At 40.7% G+C, this 15,444-nt stretch overlaps 1 protein-coding gene across 8 annotated transcripts in view; it reads left to right on the top strand.

Moving 5' to 3' along the window:
- Nucleotides 1-201: 201 nt before the first annotated feature.
- LOC309527010 (uncharacterized protein) overlaps nucleotides 202-15,444 on the top strand; it is an 81,897-nt gene continuing 66,654 nt past the window's right edge. For 3 of the 8 annotated variants that reach the window (XR_014217049.1, XM_082213434.1, XM_082213430.1), the window contains exons 1-9: nucleotides 202-438; nucleotides 3,881-4,044; nucleotides 4,993-5,105; nucleotides 6,174-6,292; nucleotides 7,619-7,837; nucleotides 8,321-8,464; nucleotides 10,936-11,096; nucleotides 12,710-12,825; nucleotides 14,035-14,150. Coding sequence is in view for 7 of the 8 variants with exons in the window: in XM_082213434.1 (XP_082069560.1) it covers nucleotides 357-438; nucleotides 3,881-4,044; nucleotides 4,993-5,105; nucleotides 6,174-6,292; nucleotides 7,619-7,837; nucleotides 8,321-8,464; nucleotides 10,936-11,096; nucleotides 12,710-12,825; nucleotides 14,035-14,150 (1,234 nt within the window). In the remaining variant the exon portion in view is untranslated. The remainder of the gene's footprint in view (nucleotides 439-3,880; nucleotides 4,045-4,992; nucleotides 5,106-6,173; nucleotides 6,293-7,618; nucleotides 7,838-8,320; nucleotides 8,465-10,935; nucleotides 11,097-12,709; nucleotides 12,826-14,034; nucleotides 14,151-15,444) is intronic. The other 5 variants (XM_082213432.1, XM_082213431.1, XM_082213429.1 and 2 more) reach the window with 3 other exon arrangements.

The following is a 15,444-nucleotide window of genomic DNA, read 5'->3' as shown; positions in this document are numbered from 1 at the left end:
TCCCTGAGGAGAGTGGGGATACAATGGCAGGAAACCGCTGTGCGTGTATAATAAGATAACAGGGAACGGCGGCGGAGGGACCTGAAAGTAAGAGCCGGCTTTTTTAACCAGGAGAATTGTCTGAGTCCAACGTTATAAGAAAGGGAGGGAGGAGGGAGCGGGGATTGGCGGAGGGAGTTCGGGGGCGGGAACTCGGCTTCTGCGCGCGGGACCGAGCATGCGCAGAAGTGTTCTCGAGGCGCGAGAGGACGACGGTTGAACTCTGGCGCCGACTCCGCCCACGGTGGGGAGGAGCCACAAGAGCCTCGCGTAGTAGTAGTAGTAGCAGCAGCGGCAGCAGCGGTAGAGGCGCTCTAATGGCGCCCGGGCTGCTGCTTCTTTCGCTGCTCCTGTTGGCGCTGCACGTGCGCTTGGTCCATGGCGACACGTGGGATGCAGGTAAACGAAGGTTGCCGTCGCAAACAATGCAAATAAAAACACCCACAGCAGAGATCCAGTCCCATCCCGTCCTTTGGGGAAAGGCTTGAACTGTACCCGAGGTGATTTTACCTCTGTCCTTTCCTTTCCAGCAGCTGCTCAAGGCTGGGTTAGCCGATCCAGAGCACACAACACACACCTGTCCTGTGCCCTTGGCAGTTTTTGTCACTGTAAGGGGGGGGGGCAGAAGCACCCAAAGAAGACGGAGGTTGAACACCTGCGTTGCAACACAAGGTCCCAGATTTCACCCCTGGCGTCTCTAGGGTAGGGCTGGGGGAGATGTGAAATCCTGCAGAGCCACTGCTAGTCAGGGCAGACCACATTCGTGATTAAGTAGCTTCTGCGGTGTTATAGTCGCAGGATGCTGGCGCTCTGTGGGAGAGGTAAAGGCTAGGCTCCGTCTACACCTCTGCTTGTGCCTAGAAAGCATGAGTCCAAGCGGTTTTCCACTTGCCCCACTTATTTCTAAAAAAAAAACCCAAAATAAAGGCAAGGTGAGTTCTTAAGGGAATTCTTTCTGTGCTCATTTTGTGTGTTTAGTTTGGGCCAGGATGTAGAATGTTTAGATCTTTCTTAGGATTGTGTCCAATGAAGTAATTATGTTAGTGCAAGGACTTTACACTTGCACAACAGAACTTTTCCAGCTGTTCGTTCTCTCTCTCTCTCTCTCTCACACACACACACACACACATAGCCAGGTGGGTTTTTTTAGGGGGGGGCAGACCCTCAGTTAAGTATTTTTATTTTTATTGATCTAGAGGGGCAGCTGCCCCCCTGCCCTCCCTTGGCTACACGCATGCATACATCACAGTTTGCTTTGGGTTTCCCCAACTCTCTGGAACAGATTGTGGGGGCATACGGGGAGAAGAGAGGACAGAGAAGTTCTGTTGCACAAGTAGAATTCCTTGTGCTAACTGGACAACTTTGTTGGATATAACCCTTAGCCTTTACCATCCTATACTTCTGTAAAGAGGGTAGACAATAAAACCTGTTGATTAAATTTCAGGTGGCGAGTGGGCTCATATGGAGAAGGAATAGGCCTTTGTTGTCTAAGATGACATAATGAAAGATGTTTTTAGCTTTGGTTTACTAAATTCAGGTGAAATAAACATGCAAAACTAGATCAGTTTTTAAGTTATCAGAAATTTGTCTGTTGCAAACAGCTTCTTAGTGCAAATTACCCTAATATGCATTGGGGGAAAACTCAGTTCTAAATTTTTCGGAAAACTCACACCTATGCCTCTTAATCAGTGGATATAGTTTTTCTAGGCAGATAAAGGTGTTGTAGAAATAATACACAAGGATTCCAAACTGCAGAGCACATGATTCAATGAGAACATGTTTATTCACATAGACACAGTTTTTAATGCTCCACATAGTTTGCATTGTTAAGATGCATCAAAAATAGATTATATGAGTCCCTTAAATTTTGAGTGTGTTTATAGGTTCTGAAGTAGGTTCAGAAAGCTGTAAATGAAGTATCTTAAGGTTGGTTCACACATTAGTGAACCTTGCTGCATGTATGAGCTTCTGTGAATTGGCTCAACTTCCAACACCAGTACTGTTTCCCATGGCTAGATATTCTCTTTCCAACCTGCACCTTTTTATATTTTGGGCAAGCTGATATCCCCTGTTACTCTTGCCCACTCACCTTAAAGCTGCTCCAGCTTCTCTTTGCCAGAGAGAACAAAGAAGGAGCTGCAGAGGCAGTTCTTAATTTCTCTCTCTTTGGCAGCAGTGTTTTTTCCTATTCCAGCTCTTGGCAAGAGCAACCACCAGAAAAAAGTGGGAAAATAGCCCATTCATTTCCTTTGTTCTCTCTGGCATGGAAAGGCTATTACAGTGGTACCTCGGGTTACAGATGCCTCAGGTTACAGACACTTCAGGTTACAGACTCCGCTAACCCAGAAATAGTACCTCGGGTTAAGAACTTTGCTTCAGGATGAGAACAGAAATCGTGCAGCGGCAGCAGGAGGCCCCATTAGCTGAAGTGGTACCTCAAGTTAAGAACAGTTTCAGGTTAAGAACAGACCTGCAGAATGAATTAAGGTCTTAACCCGAGGTACCACTGTATTGATGTAAAGCTGAGTGGCCAGTGGTAGCTTTGAGCTCCCTGGGATCATGGGACAAGGCATGCATTAGAAGACTCCCCTAAAGGCACCTGTATTGACTGTTAGAACTGGGGCCCTCTGCATATGCACAGAAGCTTCTGAACATCCCAAAATGTGTGTTTTTAGATTTAGATAGTGGATTTCTGCACTTAGATTTTTCTGTTAACAGAAGATTAAGTTTGTGCTTAATTTTTCCATTTGAAATCAAGGTGATATAAAAAAGGTTAATGCTGGATACCTAATACACATAATATTTATATAGACTGGTAGAGAGGCTGCAACTTCAAGGTAATCAACTGAGCAGCTATAGGAGACAAAAAAGGAAAAGAATAAAATGTGTGCCTGTGCTTACATACTTTTGAACTAAACCCAACACATTCCTGGAGAAGATTATAGAATTTAGTACTTCTATTTTTGCACATATGATTGTGTAGAGGCACATACAGAGAAAAAGTGAGGATTAAGCATTTACTTGGGTTGTTTCTGGGCTCACCAAAAAACAATTTTGTTGCTTTTCTTTCCTGCCTTATCTCTTATAAGAAACTTACTTCTAAATATACAGGCAGGATTAGAAGTGGATGTTGACTTGCTTTAGCTAGAAGTAATCTAAGTGTAATAAAATAACATTTCTTTTTCTTGTGTAACTGCTTTTTGCATGTTTCTATTTTTCAATTTTCTGTTGAAACAAGCAACCCACTCATCCTATCTACAGTGGTGCCTCGCAAGACGAAATTAATCCGTTCCGCGAGTCTCTTCGTCTAGTGGTTTTTTCGTCTTGCGAAGCAACCCTATTAGCGGCTTAGCGGATTAGCGCTATTAAAGGCTTAGCGGCTATTAAAGGCTTAGCGGCTATTAGAGGCTTAGTGGCTATTAAAGGCTTAGCGGATTAGCGGCTAAAAGGCTATTAGCGGCTTAGCGGATTAGAAAAGGGGGGGGAGCGGAAAAAAATCGGAACACTCGCAAGACATTTTCGTGTTGCAAAGGAAGCCCATAGGGAAAATCGTCTTGTGAAGCAGCTCAAAAACGGAAAACCCTTTCGTCTAGCGGGTTTTCCGTCTTGCAAGGCATTCGTCTTGCGGGGCACCACTGTAATCTGTTTTATCAAGGTGGGTGTGAAGTCAGAGTCAGGATGCAATAGTTGCAGAATGTACAGTGTTCTCTATTCTGGCTTGGTGACTGAAGAATCTAGATGGAGGTAGAAGTTTCAAGAGGAATAAGGGCAGCAATAAATTACAAACTGTCTTTAATTTAAGTTAGAATATAATAATTTAATTACTTTTTCCTGTCTAAAGCTAGATTCAGACTGAATTGTCCTCAAGCACCCTGCTGGCGCTACTGGAATGGAAATTGTTATTGCCTAGAGGCAAATATTACGGGGACTTGGACAGAAGCGCTAAAATTTTGCAAGAGATACAGCTTTACAGAATTAGTATCATTTACTAGTAGTCAGGAAATGGTAAGTTGCATGTATATTTACTTTTTGTATCTATACATTGAGGACACTTTCTGCCCAAACAGATATTGCATTTACATAGTATAGTCCACAAAATCACATTCATTAATTAAAAACTGTATCTTGCGAGACCAACAATCAGGGCAGGGTTACAACAATAAGTACATAAAAATCCACTTAGCAAAACTTTCCTACCCACCTTCTGTTTATAGACACCTCTAGAGTATGTCAGAGTTGTCTTGGAACAGAATAGCACCATTGGATACAACCAATAAAATATACAGAAGCAGCATTACAATGATGAATCAGATGAAGCAAATGTAAAACAGGAACAGAATAAAAGGCCTGCAAAAGTGTGTTCACCAAGCACCGCAATGACATTAAGATAGGTACCAGGTGAGCTTCTCTACTGGAACAAGCTCACCTAGTCCAGCATCTTGTTCTCTAAGTGGCCAACCAGATTATTAGGTTACAGAGAAACCAGCAAATCCTAGGTAACAAGACATTTGACAGTATTGCAGTGTTTATATTACAGTCTCAGTTATGAATTATGCAACAGATGAGCAGATGATGCTGTTTTTGAGTTACATCAATGAAACCTGATAAAATCGGAAATGATTTTACTGTAACTCAAGAGTAGCCGATAATTACTAGTTGTTCACACCAGATTTGTTCTCACTTACAAACAGATGAGCAATAAGAACTTCTTGATCTTTTTCTCTGTACTCCCATGTGACATCACAAATCAGTTAACTTCTTTGAGCCAACAAATGTTTTCTTATGAATGTCGGGAACATTAGTATCTTTGAACTAATTCTTAGTGTACTGTACAAGTAGAAACAACATAAATTATAAAATAAATAAAAGAGATGTGAGGTCCAGGTGAATATATTTTTGCCGATATGGTTTGTATGTCAAAATATCTTAAACTTTGCCATTGTTTTTCCACAGAACTGGATCTTAGCTTTACCTTTGGATGATTTTTGGACTGGATTAAATAACTTGGAAAATATTAACACTTTTTCATGGTCAGAAGGTACACCAGCAAATATGAGGCTTCCTTGGTAAGATGTGAACGTTAAGAAACACAATTGAAGTATGATTTGTTTTCCTCTGATATGATTGTATCAGAGGTGTTTGTAACTATGCAAGTGTATTTTTTCTTTCTTTCACCACTTATGTATTCCATTCATCCTGTGTATTGGGATTTTGCGTTATTGATATCATGGGGTAAACAAATATAGATAAAGAAATAGAGAATAATAATAATGAAAAAACAGTAAAAAGATGCTGAGGAACATAGGACTATGGTAAGCCAGAATGTTTCATCAACAGTCTCTCCCCCCCTTTTAATGTGGCAACAAGGCCTATTAGCATTGGCATTCACAGAACTTTTCTTATGTTTACATTTCCATAGAATATTACAGTGGTGCCCCGCAAGACGAATGCCTCGCAAGACGGAAAACTCACTAGACGAAAGAGTTTTCCGTTTTGGAGGTGCTTCGCAAAACGAATTTCCTATGCGCTTGCTTCGCAAGACGACAATGTCTTGCGAGTTCCTGCTGTTTTTTTTTCTCCCCCCCCCTTTCTAAGCCGCTAAGCCGCTTATCAGCTGATCCGATCAGCAGATAAGCCGCTAAAAGCCGCTAATAGCGCTAATCCGCTAATCCTTCAATGGGCTTGCTTCGCAAGACGAAAAAACCGCTAGACGAAGAGAATCACAGAACGGATTCTTTTCGTCTTGCGAGGCACCACTGTAATAGGACCGTGGTGTAGGCCATTGTTAGAGGGGACCAAGAAACCAGCAGGCATGCCATAGTTAGAGCCATGAATACAACTGTTTTCATGCACAGTCTTAAGTTCCCAGAGAGAACCCTTTTGTAATTCTTTCTGTCTTGGAGGGCCCAGTGGTTCTCTTGGGGCATGCCACTTAACCAGGAGCTCAGAGGGCATACATCTGGAAAAGCCCTTAATTACCAGGAGGAAGGGCAATACACTGGAGACAGAAGACATTATAATATCAGTGTGATCTCTGACATCAGTATTTTGAAAGAACATATTTTTGCAGTCATGTTTTCACTGTTACATCATGTAATTTTTCTCTTTTGTTGTACTAAAATCTAATTGGAAAGGCTCCAGCTATCGTCCCCAGCCCAGCCAAATACTGTGCATTGTGTGAAAGTTTCCAAACGTCGCTTGGTTGCTTTGCATTGCAATGAAAAGGCCCATTGGATCTGCAAGCGAAATACAGGTGAGTATGGTTTTTACAGGTTTTTAATTCCTTAAATTTTTCCAATTTATCTGTGATTTCCAGACAGATACTCAAATGGTTAGCTTTTTCCTATCCCACTGGCATGGTATATGATGAAATAATCCAAATGCAGATTTTATTGCCTGTATATTCAGAGAAATCTATTGTTTGGTTGCTTTTTCATTTATTGAACTGGTATATCACCTGATATTTCAGAAAATCTCTAAGTGGTTTACATCTTAACAGAAATCAAAGGGAGGAATTCAACATTGTTGCTTTCCAAACATTCTGTCAGTTCAAGCATTTCCTGTATGCCTGATGGAACAATCTCTCCCATCCCTGCTCTACTAATTGTTCTGCGTGTTTCCCTGACCCTCCTAGAACCAGCTGAGGCATGTGTGGGGAAGAGAGTGTGGTGTCCTACCAGAAGTCTTCGCATGGGTTTCCACTAGCAGGACCAGACCAGTTAGTTCAATCTGGCTCAAAATATATTACATACAGATTCCACATTCAATCCAACTGCTATTAATATATGATACATTTTAAATAAGAGAATTAAGGAGTAAATATATCCACACAGTATACAAAAGGAAAAACAAAAACAAATCATATAAAAAATATGTCAAGAAGAAATATCATAAATATTACAAAACTAGGTGTCTTCATATATAAAAATACAAATCTGGAATTGAGGAACCAACTGTTATATTGAGTCACTCAAGAATCATACTCTTCATGCATGCACAACTTCACTCCATCCACTCAATTCCATTTAACAACTTAGTGCATATGTACACGACAGCAGGTGAAAAGCTCAACCCCAATAATTTCCATCCCTTCTCTCACCTCGAGCAATGCAAACACCCTCACCCCATCTTTCATTTAAGCCCTTCTCCACCAACAAACTCTCACCCTGTGGGCAGTTAACCCAGCTTACTTAATACCACCTCACAGGGAGCATTGCAATCAATTGACTAAAAATAAGATAAATCTTCCATATAGGACAACATGTCAAATCTCAACAGGGCTCAGCTATAGACCATTTAGCCGAACACCTTGCAATTGTTGACCCTGTGGGAGTTGATAATTCTTGTGATATGTAAAGTTGAATAACTGTTCCACCCATTCTTGCTGCTTTTACTTCGTAGTAATGATAAAAGCCTACAGTGTTACATGATGCTTGAAGTAAAGATGTGTGCCAAATCCTAACTGGCATTTGCACACTTTTAATATATATTGGGAATTGATTCCAGTGTGAGTCTGGCAATTTTGTGCAACTAATTTAAACTGGTTGCATTACTGTGTGGCTTCTGTTTCCTATTGCAGCTGTTGACCGGTACCAGGAACACAAAGGAAAGGTGCTTCTATCACCACCAGGCTCTGTATCTCAAGTACATGCAGATTTGATTTCTGCAAAGGCAGCATGTTTGGAGCTTAGAGAACAATGTACAGGGATCACTATCTGGAATAATGCCTATGCGATTGCTAGAGGAACTGTATTGCTAAAAAGTGAAGAGCGCTGGTCTGCAGCATATGTCAAATCAGGTTGGCCAAACATTCTGTAGATTGCAGCTCACAGTATTGTATTATGCATTATGTGATAACAGAAAAACTGACTGATACAATTTATAGAACTAGGGACTGAGCATTCTGAGATGCAATCAGAATGTGAGTTCATTGCCTTAAATGAAAAAGGCTTTAAGTTTCAGCTGAAAGAAATATAAAATTAAAATGCTGCATTTTGAGCAAACATTCATTTTGATAGCTTGCATGTTTTATTCTCATTTCAAGAGTAGAATCTTTGTGGAAAGTATTTTGATAGTGTGAAGAAAGAGTTTGAGAGAGCTTGGCATAAAAGGGAAAGAGGAATGGATATTCTGTACACTACTTGGGTATTCTCTGTATAATGGTTTATAATTTCTGAAATGAAATAAATAAAACCTAAGTATTAGATGACCAGGAGAAGAAACAGAGAACTGTGGAAGGCAAATATGATTATTGTTATGTTCTTTTTATTATTTTTCATAGATTGCTCCTTGGGTTACTTTGGAAAGAACTGTTCCTCTGTTTGCAGCGGATGTTATGGTGATGAATTATGCAATCCATACACTGGAGTTTGTGATAATTTTCATTCTTGTAGAGCTCAGGACTCGCCTACTATTTGTGATCGAGGTACTTGAACAAAGCTAGTAGGGGATGAATTGGGAGCAGAGAAGAACTCTTTCTACCATGCAAAACTAAATGTAAACTAAAAAAAAAACTTTCAAGAAGCACCAATAAATATAATAGTGTTATTCCTAACTCTTCATTGCACATGACATACCTTAGCTTGGGAAACCTTGTAGCAACAGCCCAGGCGTACCAGCTTTTCTGTCTCTGTAACATTTTAGCTATGTGATTGAGCTGGTGTTTTCACATTTTGATATCTACAGTGTTGCACATGATTAATTCCCAATAAGTTTATTCCATCACCTATTCTTCAGTGTTTGAGAGTGGCTGCATACTTATATGCACACACGGTTGCCATGGGTACACAAATGTTTTCTGCAGCAAGCACATAAATTGTGGGTGACATACCTTTATCTTTGAGCCACCACTATACGGCCTATTACACTTATGTGTGTTTTCAATTGGATTTGCGTAATATAGGCATTCTGGTGGTTTATGACCATGTAGATCCTGACAAGTTTATCCACAATGACGTGCCTCTTGTGCTATGTGTAGACGCATTCTGTCAGTTTATGTGACCTGTATGCTCTTACTAAGCTGCCTTGTTTAAGCCCCATGTTCAGAACTGAGTGTGGTGGGAATGGATGCCTCCAGGTGGGAATGGATGCCTCCATCTGTGGGTTGTGCGTTGTTGTTTTTGGTGGCCATGTTCTTCTTCCTTATGACTTAATTTGTAGAATTTCTAAAATTAATTTTGGAATTGGTGCATGTGCAATTTGCTGCAGTTTTCACCTTGTGTCTTCCATTTTACGGGTTACTGCAGTGTGTGATTACACAGGACAGAGAGCCACAACTGTTGACCTGTCTCATTAAGCATCCTCTTGGTGTTGTTGTTTTTTCTAATAATCGCTTCTTACCCTGCCTAGGTTCTTTAGCATGTAAAGAATGCTTCATAGAGAGGCTGGGATTTCTCTTATGTGCACTGTCACTCAGAGAAGGCCAAAACTGGAAGTTTCACCTACTGTTTCCTCCCAGATTCAAACTTCACCTCAAGTGAGAGAAAACCCTTCCTCAAGCCCTTCAGCAGAGGTTGTGAAAGAGACAGTCATGACTCACATGGATGCGTGGATAAAATGAGAAAAATCAGGAGAGATTATTGCAATTTTTCTAATACAAAGTTCTATGAAATGGAGAAAAACCCTCACCCATCTTCCAAGCCCTGTGCTTGTCAGAAATTGAAGGAGAGTTAGTGGCTATGTTCATACTCCTGTTTACTGTGCACTCGCTGCATTTCCATTGCTGTATTTATGTGACATCGTTGAAAATGTATATGTATCCTCTACTTTGATGCATTATTTCCTAAGATAGCTTCACACAGATTGAAATACTTAAACCATTCCCAGTTTGTCTCTAGCCAAGGTGTAAACACCTTTGCATAAGTTAAAGACATCCCTGCCCTATCTATGCCTCCTAGCGTACACAGAGGCTACACTTCCACAGGCACATACCTCCACATGTGGTGGGAATGCCCCAAAATTCAATCCTTTTGGATATCGGTGCTGCAGGAAAAATGCAAAATAACAAAACAAATAATGAAAGCAATTCTGGAGTCTTTCTTGTGCCTGATAAACCATCAAGTGGATCTGTGACCACTTGTCATAGATCCTTTGCTTAAACTACTTTGCAATATACTTGTGATTGATTTCTGCCATCACTTCAGATTCCTTTTTGCATGGCTTTTTAATGAAAGCATATATGTCCTGTTGAGCACTGGAACCAGTAAGAGAAGAAATTAAACTGAAAATTGTGACAGTGCATCTATACACAGTAGTATGAACTGTGGCTCATCCACACTTCCATTTGTCCCACTGTTTTCCTCTGGGAAAACCTCCTGTTTACCGCTGAATCGGAAGAAACATCAGTTATTTGTTTTGGTGTGGATTCATGTTTATTCTGATTCAGTGGTAAACAGCGGGTTTTCCTTGGGAAAGTGGTGGGACCAAAAAAAACCCCCTCACCACTTAGACCTGTGCCTAGAAAGCATGGAACAAGTTGAAAACCTTTTGGACCTATGCTTTCTAGACACAGGACAAGCAGAAGTGTGGATAAGCCTAAAGTCTGCAAAAAACAACACACACAAAAAAAGATCAGTGGGTTGGGAATGCAATTGTCCCCTTCTGCAAGTACAATCTGGCAATTTCAAACAGAAATCTGGGGAGAAATTTGAGTGGATCCTGGGTGAACTATTTGCTTTTGCATAACAGCAAAACCCATATTATAGACATGCATTGTACAGAGCTGTAGCTATGGAGGAGGCTAGCCCTTTTTTTGCCTCGCCATTGAGGCTCTCAGCCTCTCTCTGTGTGTAGGCAAATGCACGTGGGGGGCTGCCAAACTGGGTCTTTGCATGTGACAAATCTTATTACAGCATACAGACTGGAATGTTATCTGTTGTTTATTTGTGTTTTGATTAGCTATGAGCAGTGCATGGTGTCCACGATTTTCTGGTTGGAAATATTGGGGAAATGGCTGCTATTACTTCAGCAATGTCAGCATCAGCTGGGCAGATTCTCGGAAACAGTGCAGAAGATTCAGAAGTACAGACCTCGTATGGATTGGAAGCAGAAGTGAAATGGTATTTACACATCCCTATGGCAAAACACAAATAATGGAGATCTAGTGGTAGATTTTATATGGCTGTATGTATATGTATGTATATATATATATGTGTGTGTGTGTGTGTGTGTGTATGCATATATAATATATGTGTGTGTGTTACTATTTTGAAATATCTTCAGTTAAAAGCAGGGTTTGTAAATTTTAAATAGAATATCAGCGTTGTTTTGGCATTGGTTTGGCTTTTTGATATTTGCACCTGTCATTACCACAACCTACTGTGTTTTAAAAACAGTTATGAGTGTGATGGTTGTGCTGTGGCAGCAGCATCAAAAGACACAGCCCCAGTCTGGCTCGAGTCCCATGGTGCTGTGAGTCTCTTTCCCTATACCACATTCACTTTAAAGTGAAGGTCTTTGCTAATTAGGTTTCCCTGACTAAATCAAATATCCCTAACTTTGTGGGCCAGGTCTGACTTACGCCAGTGTTCCTTCTGGCTCATTCTTCCAACTAGTTCTCTTTTCAGAGGTGCTGTGGCTGTCTTTGACACTATTTTTCTCCACTCTGGTCTGCATTTCTCTTTGCTTTTATAATGTATGGGGTATCTGCTTATCAGCGCCAACAACACAGGCCAGAGAGTTCCCTACAATGTGTGTCTCTTCTCCAAGAGAGAGTAAGGCTGCAAATTTCCCTGGGAGTAAGCCCCATTCAGTTCAGTAGGACTTGCTTCTGAGTCCCACTATGTTTTTGAGTCTTAAACAGGTAGGTCTTCAAGAGGTCTCATTTTAAATCATAAGGTATTTTATTCAGAAATTTATTAGACAAATTCTTGCAATATCTGGCTATGATTGCTAGTTTATTACATGAAAGCATGTTCATACAAGAGGTGAGGTATTTATTTCACAAGTATTTTATATCTCTAGAAAGTGCTTTGTGAGTTATGAACATGACTGGGCTTAATTTTGTTTGGAATAAACTGAGCCGCTATTTGTAGCTTGGTGTGTGTGGAAACAGCTTAGTTTGCTAAACCCAGTTAGTTACAAATTGAACCTGGATTGGAGTTGTCTATCAAAAACAGAAAAAAATTACGATAAAAAACTGTGTGATTTGAACTGAGCTTTCTATTTAAGAAGAACTGTATAAAGTTTAAAGTATGTTGAGTTACTGGGAAGAATGTGTTTGTACCCAGCATTTGACTTGTGGATGCTGCCCTCTTGTGCTAGAAATTGATGCAAATATTAAAACTGAGAGAATTCAAAAACAAAATGTCCTAGTTTGAGAAGTTGGGAAAATGGAAATCCCATTTTTGCTATGAGCCAGAGCCAAACACAAACTCCAGACATTGGAGCCTGTCTTGTCATTCAGTTGCTGCCAGCTTGTTAAAATTCTGCCAGCTTGGGGCTAAGGATCCTATCTGTGTTATCTCAGAAGAGGTAGAAAGCCATCTCTTCCAGCTGGAGCTTACAGGAGCCTTTGCCAAGGCCTGTACCCCAGGGCTTGGGGGCATTCCTTTTATGTGGTTTAAAGTACTGTTAGCTCTACTCTGACCTTGTAAAATTTAGCAGAAGGCTAATATAGCCATCAAATATTGTTGCATCCCAAATTGTTTTACTGTCTCTTGTATTTTGGCAGGACTGGTTGTCCTCTGTAAACCCTCGTGACATTTTGTGGACTGGGCTGAATAGCAGGAAGCAAAAATCCATATGGATTTGGTCAAATATGAAATCAGCTGCTAAAGCATTACACTGGTACATAAGTGTTTACTGGTACACATAAGTGTTTCTGTCAATTTTAGTTTCATCGTTTCTAATTTGCATTTCAATATTACTATTTTCATCTTAAGTAAAACTATTTTTCTCAGTTTTGTTATTTATTTATTTATTTATAAAGGTATTTGTGTACTGTTATATCATATAAAAAAAATCAAAGTAGCTTACAACAACAGAAGCATAAAACCATAAAAATGTTAAAAACAGGCATCAATTTACCATTGTGGAAGTCTGTATTCCTAATTGTCTGCAGAGGCAAACTATAAACAACTCCAACGCACTGTAATAGAACAATGAAAGCAAAAATAATAACTAAAATAATTACCTCAAAGAACAAAAGAAGCAAAGGCAGAAAGAGCACAGAAATCCAGAGCTAATAATAAATACATTAAATTCTCAAAATGAAAATGGCATATAAATTAAGCAACAACAGAATCAAAGTCTTGTTTAAAAAGAAATGTCTTGAAATGCTGGTGAAACACAAATAGGAAGGTAATCTCTTGGAACAAGGAATTTCACATATGGAATGTGCCTGCCATAGAGAAAGCCAGGCCTAGAAGGTGTTGGCACATGTGGGAGGGCTGTGCCACACATCTTAAAGGATGGACAGCTCTACTTGGTTGGAGACAAACTGCAAGAAGCTTTGTCCCAAGCTGTTTAAGGCTTTAGAAGTAATAGCCGACACCTTGAATTTCACTTGGAAACTGAACGTCTTGTACAGTACTTGCCCCAATCAAAGTTTTAGTGGTGGTGTTTTACACTGGTAGAAGTTCTTGAATGGTTTTTAACTGCTGCCCCATAAAGAGTGGGTTACAGTAGTCCAGTCCAGATGGCATGTCGGACTGGGTTTATTTTTAATGTTTCCTTCTAGGAGCAGCGGGTGAGTGACATCATGCACCTGGTTGTGAAGTCACTGCCGCTTACAAGGAGGGAGACGGGCAAGGTGACAAAGAAGGTTGGTGCTGTGGCTGAGGAGACAGTGCGCTCTGCAGAATGCCCCTCTCCTTCCCACTAAGCTGCAGCAACTCTGTTGGAGGCCAGGAGCATGGTGCCACCCCTCCTCACTGGCTGCTCCTGGTTTATTGTTGTTGTGATCTGTAAGGTGGCTGAAAAGTTTTTTATAAGATGTAACAGAAATGTGCATATCTGTGTCTCTACCAGTTAATCAGTCATGTCTTTTTCTTACAGGTTGGAACTAAAAGGGAGCCCAGCTGGAAGATGTATGGGTCTTAATTCAGTAGACCAAATTGCTCTGAGACTAAATTGTGAGGAAAAACATAAATTTATTTGCAAGAGAGTTGAAGGTAAACTGCACAGTAGAGTTCTGAAGGTGATGAAGAAGAAAACATCTGTAATAATTAATAATAATAAATTAATAAATTTATTATTTATACCCTGCCCATCTGGCTGGGTTTTCCCAGCCACTCTGGGCGACTCCCAACAGAATATTAAAAGCACAATAAAACATCAGACATTAAAAACTTCCCTAAATACTTGCTTAGAATTTTGATTTTAATTATATCAAGGTGAGCTCTCTAGGTTAATCAGATTTCTTTTCTCCGTTCATGGTGAGGCACAAGGTTGCATAGGTATCCTTTATCATGCAGGATGAAGCAAGTTGTGAATCATGTGATACACAAATGAATATCAGGTGTGATAGGGGTCTACAAGCCAACTGCACAGGCCATCTAGATGGTCCTAAGGAGCTTCCCTTATCATTTGCCCCAGATAGCTTCCATGCCTGAGATGCCAAAAGGCCTCCCAAGGGAATTCAGAATGCCAGAGTAGTGCTGGACAACTCTCAGCCAGAGTGTGTACTGTTTTAAAAGATCTAATCTTCAATGAGTGAAGAGTGAGGTGTAGTCGAACTTGTACACGACCATCTGGGGCAGGCCTGGGGAACCTTTGGCTCTCCAGATGTTGCTGAACCATAGCTGCCATTATCTCTGGCCATTAGCCATGCTTGCTAGGACTGATGAGAGTTGTAGTTCAGCAACATTCGGAGGGCCAAAGGCTCCCCACACCTCATCTGGGAGACGGAAGATTGTGAAGATAGATGGGTGCATCTGCAACCTTGGCTGACCTTGGTAGTCCTAGCTCAGGCTACAGGCAGAAGCAATGTCCACAGTTTTGAGGAAGGATGGAGCAGTTCTGCCTTTCCAGTTTGAAGTGCATATTAAGGGAAGACTCACTTCTCTAATATCAAGTGCACAGATTTCTGGTGTGGCACCTTCACAAGATTTGCAAGCGCTGATCAGCTTTGAGGCTCCATATATATGACACACTTTAAAATGCCATTCTGGAAGGTGCTGTTCTTGGAGTTCAGCAAGAAGGGTCTCAGAACTCTGGTTCTCTTGGTTCTTAAACATGAAAGTTCTGCAAACGTTTATTCCTAAGGTCAACTGTGCCTTCCGCCAGGCACAAAATCTGATGTTTTCCTTCCTTCCTTTCCTTGCCGTATGTCCCACAAAGAAAAGGAGTGGCACACATTAGACATTTGGAGGACTTCCAAAAAGTATTTTGGAAAGACTTATACAGCTCTGACACTTGTATCACTGAGGAAACATCCTTTGGAAGGCATATGCTCCAACAGATGAT

This window comes from Podarcis vaucheri (genome assembly GCF_965113315.1).
Source record: "Podarcis vaucheri genome assembly, chromosome: 2".
Lineage (NCBI taxonomy): Eukaryota > Metazoa > Chordata > Lepidosauria > Squamata > Lacertidae > Podarcis > Podarcis vaucheri.
The sequence above is the reverse complement of the archived record's forward strand: the minus strand, read 5'-3'. Positions and strand labels throughout refer to the sequence as shown.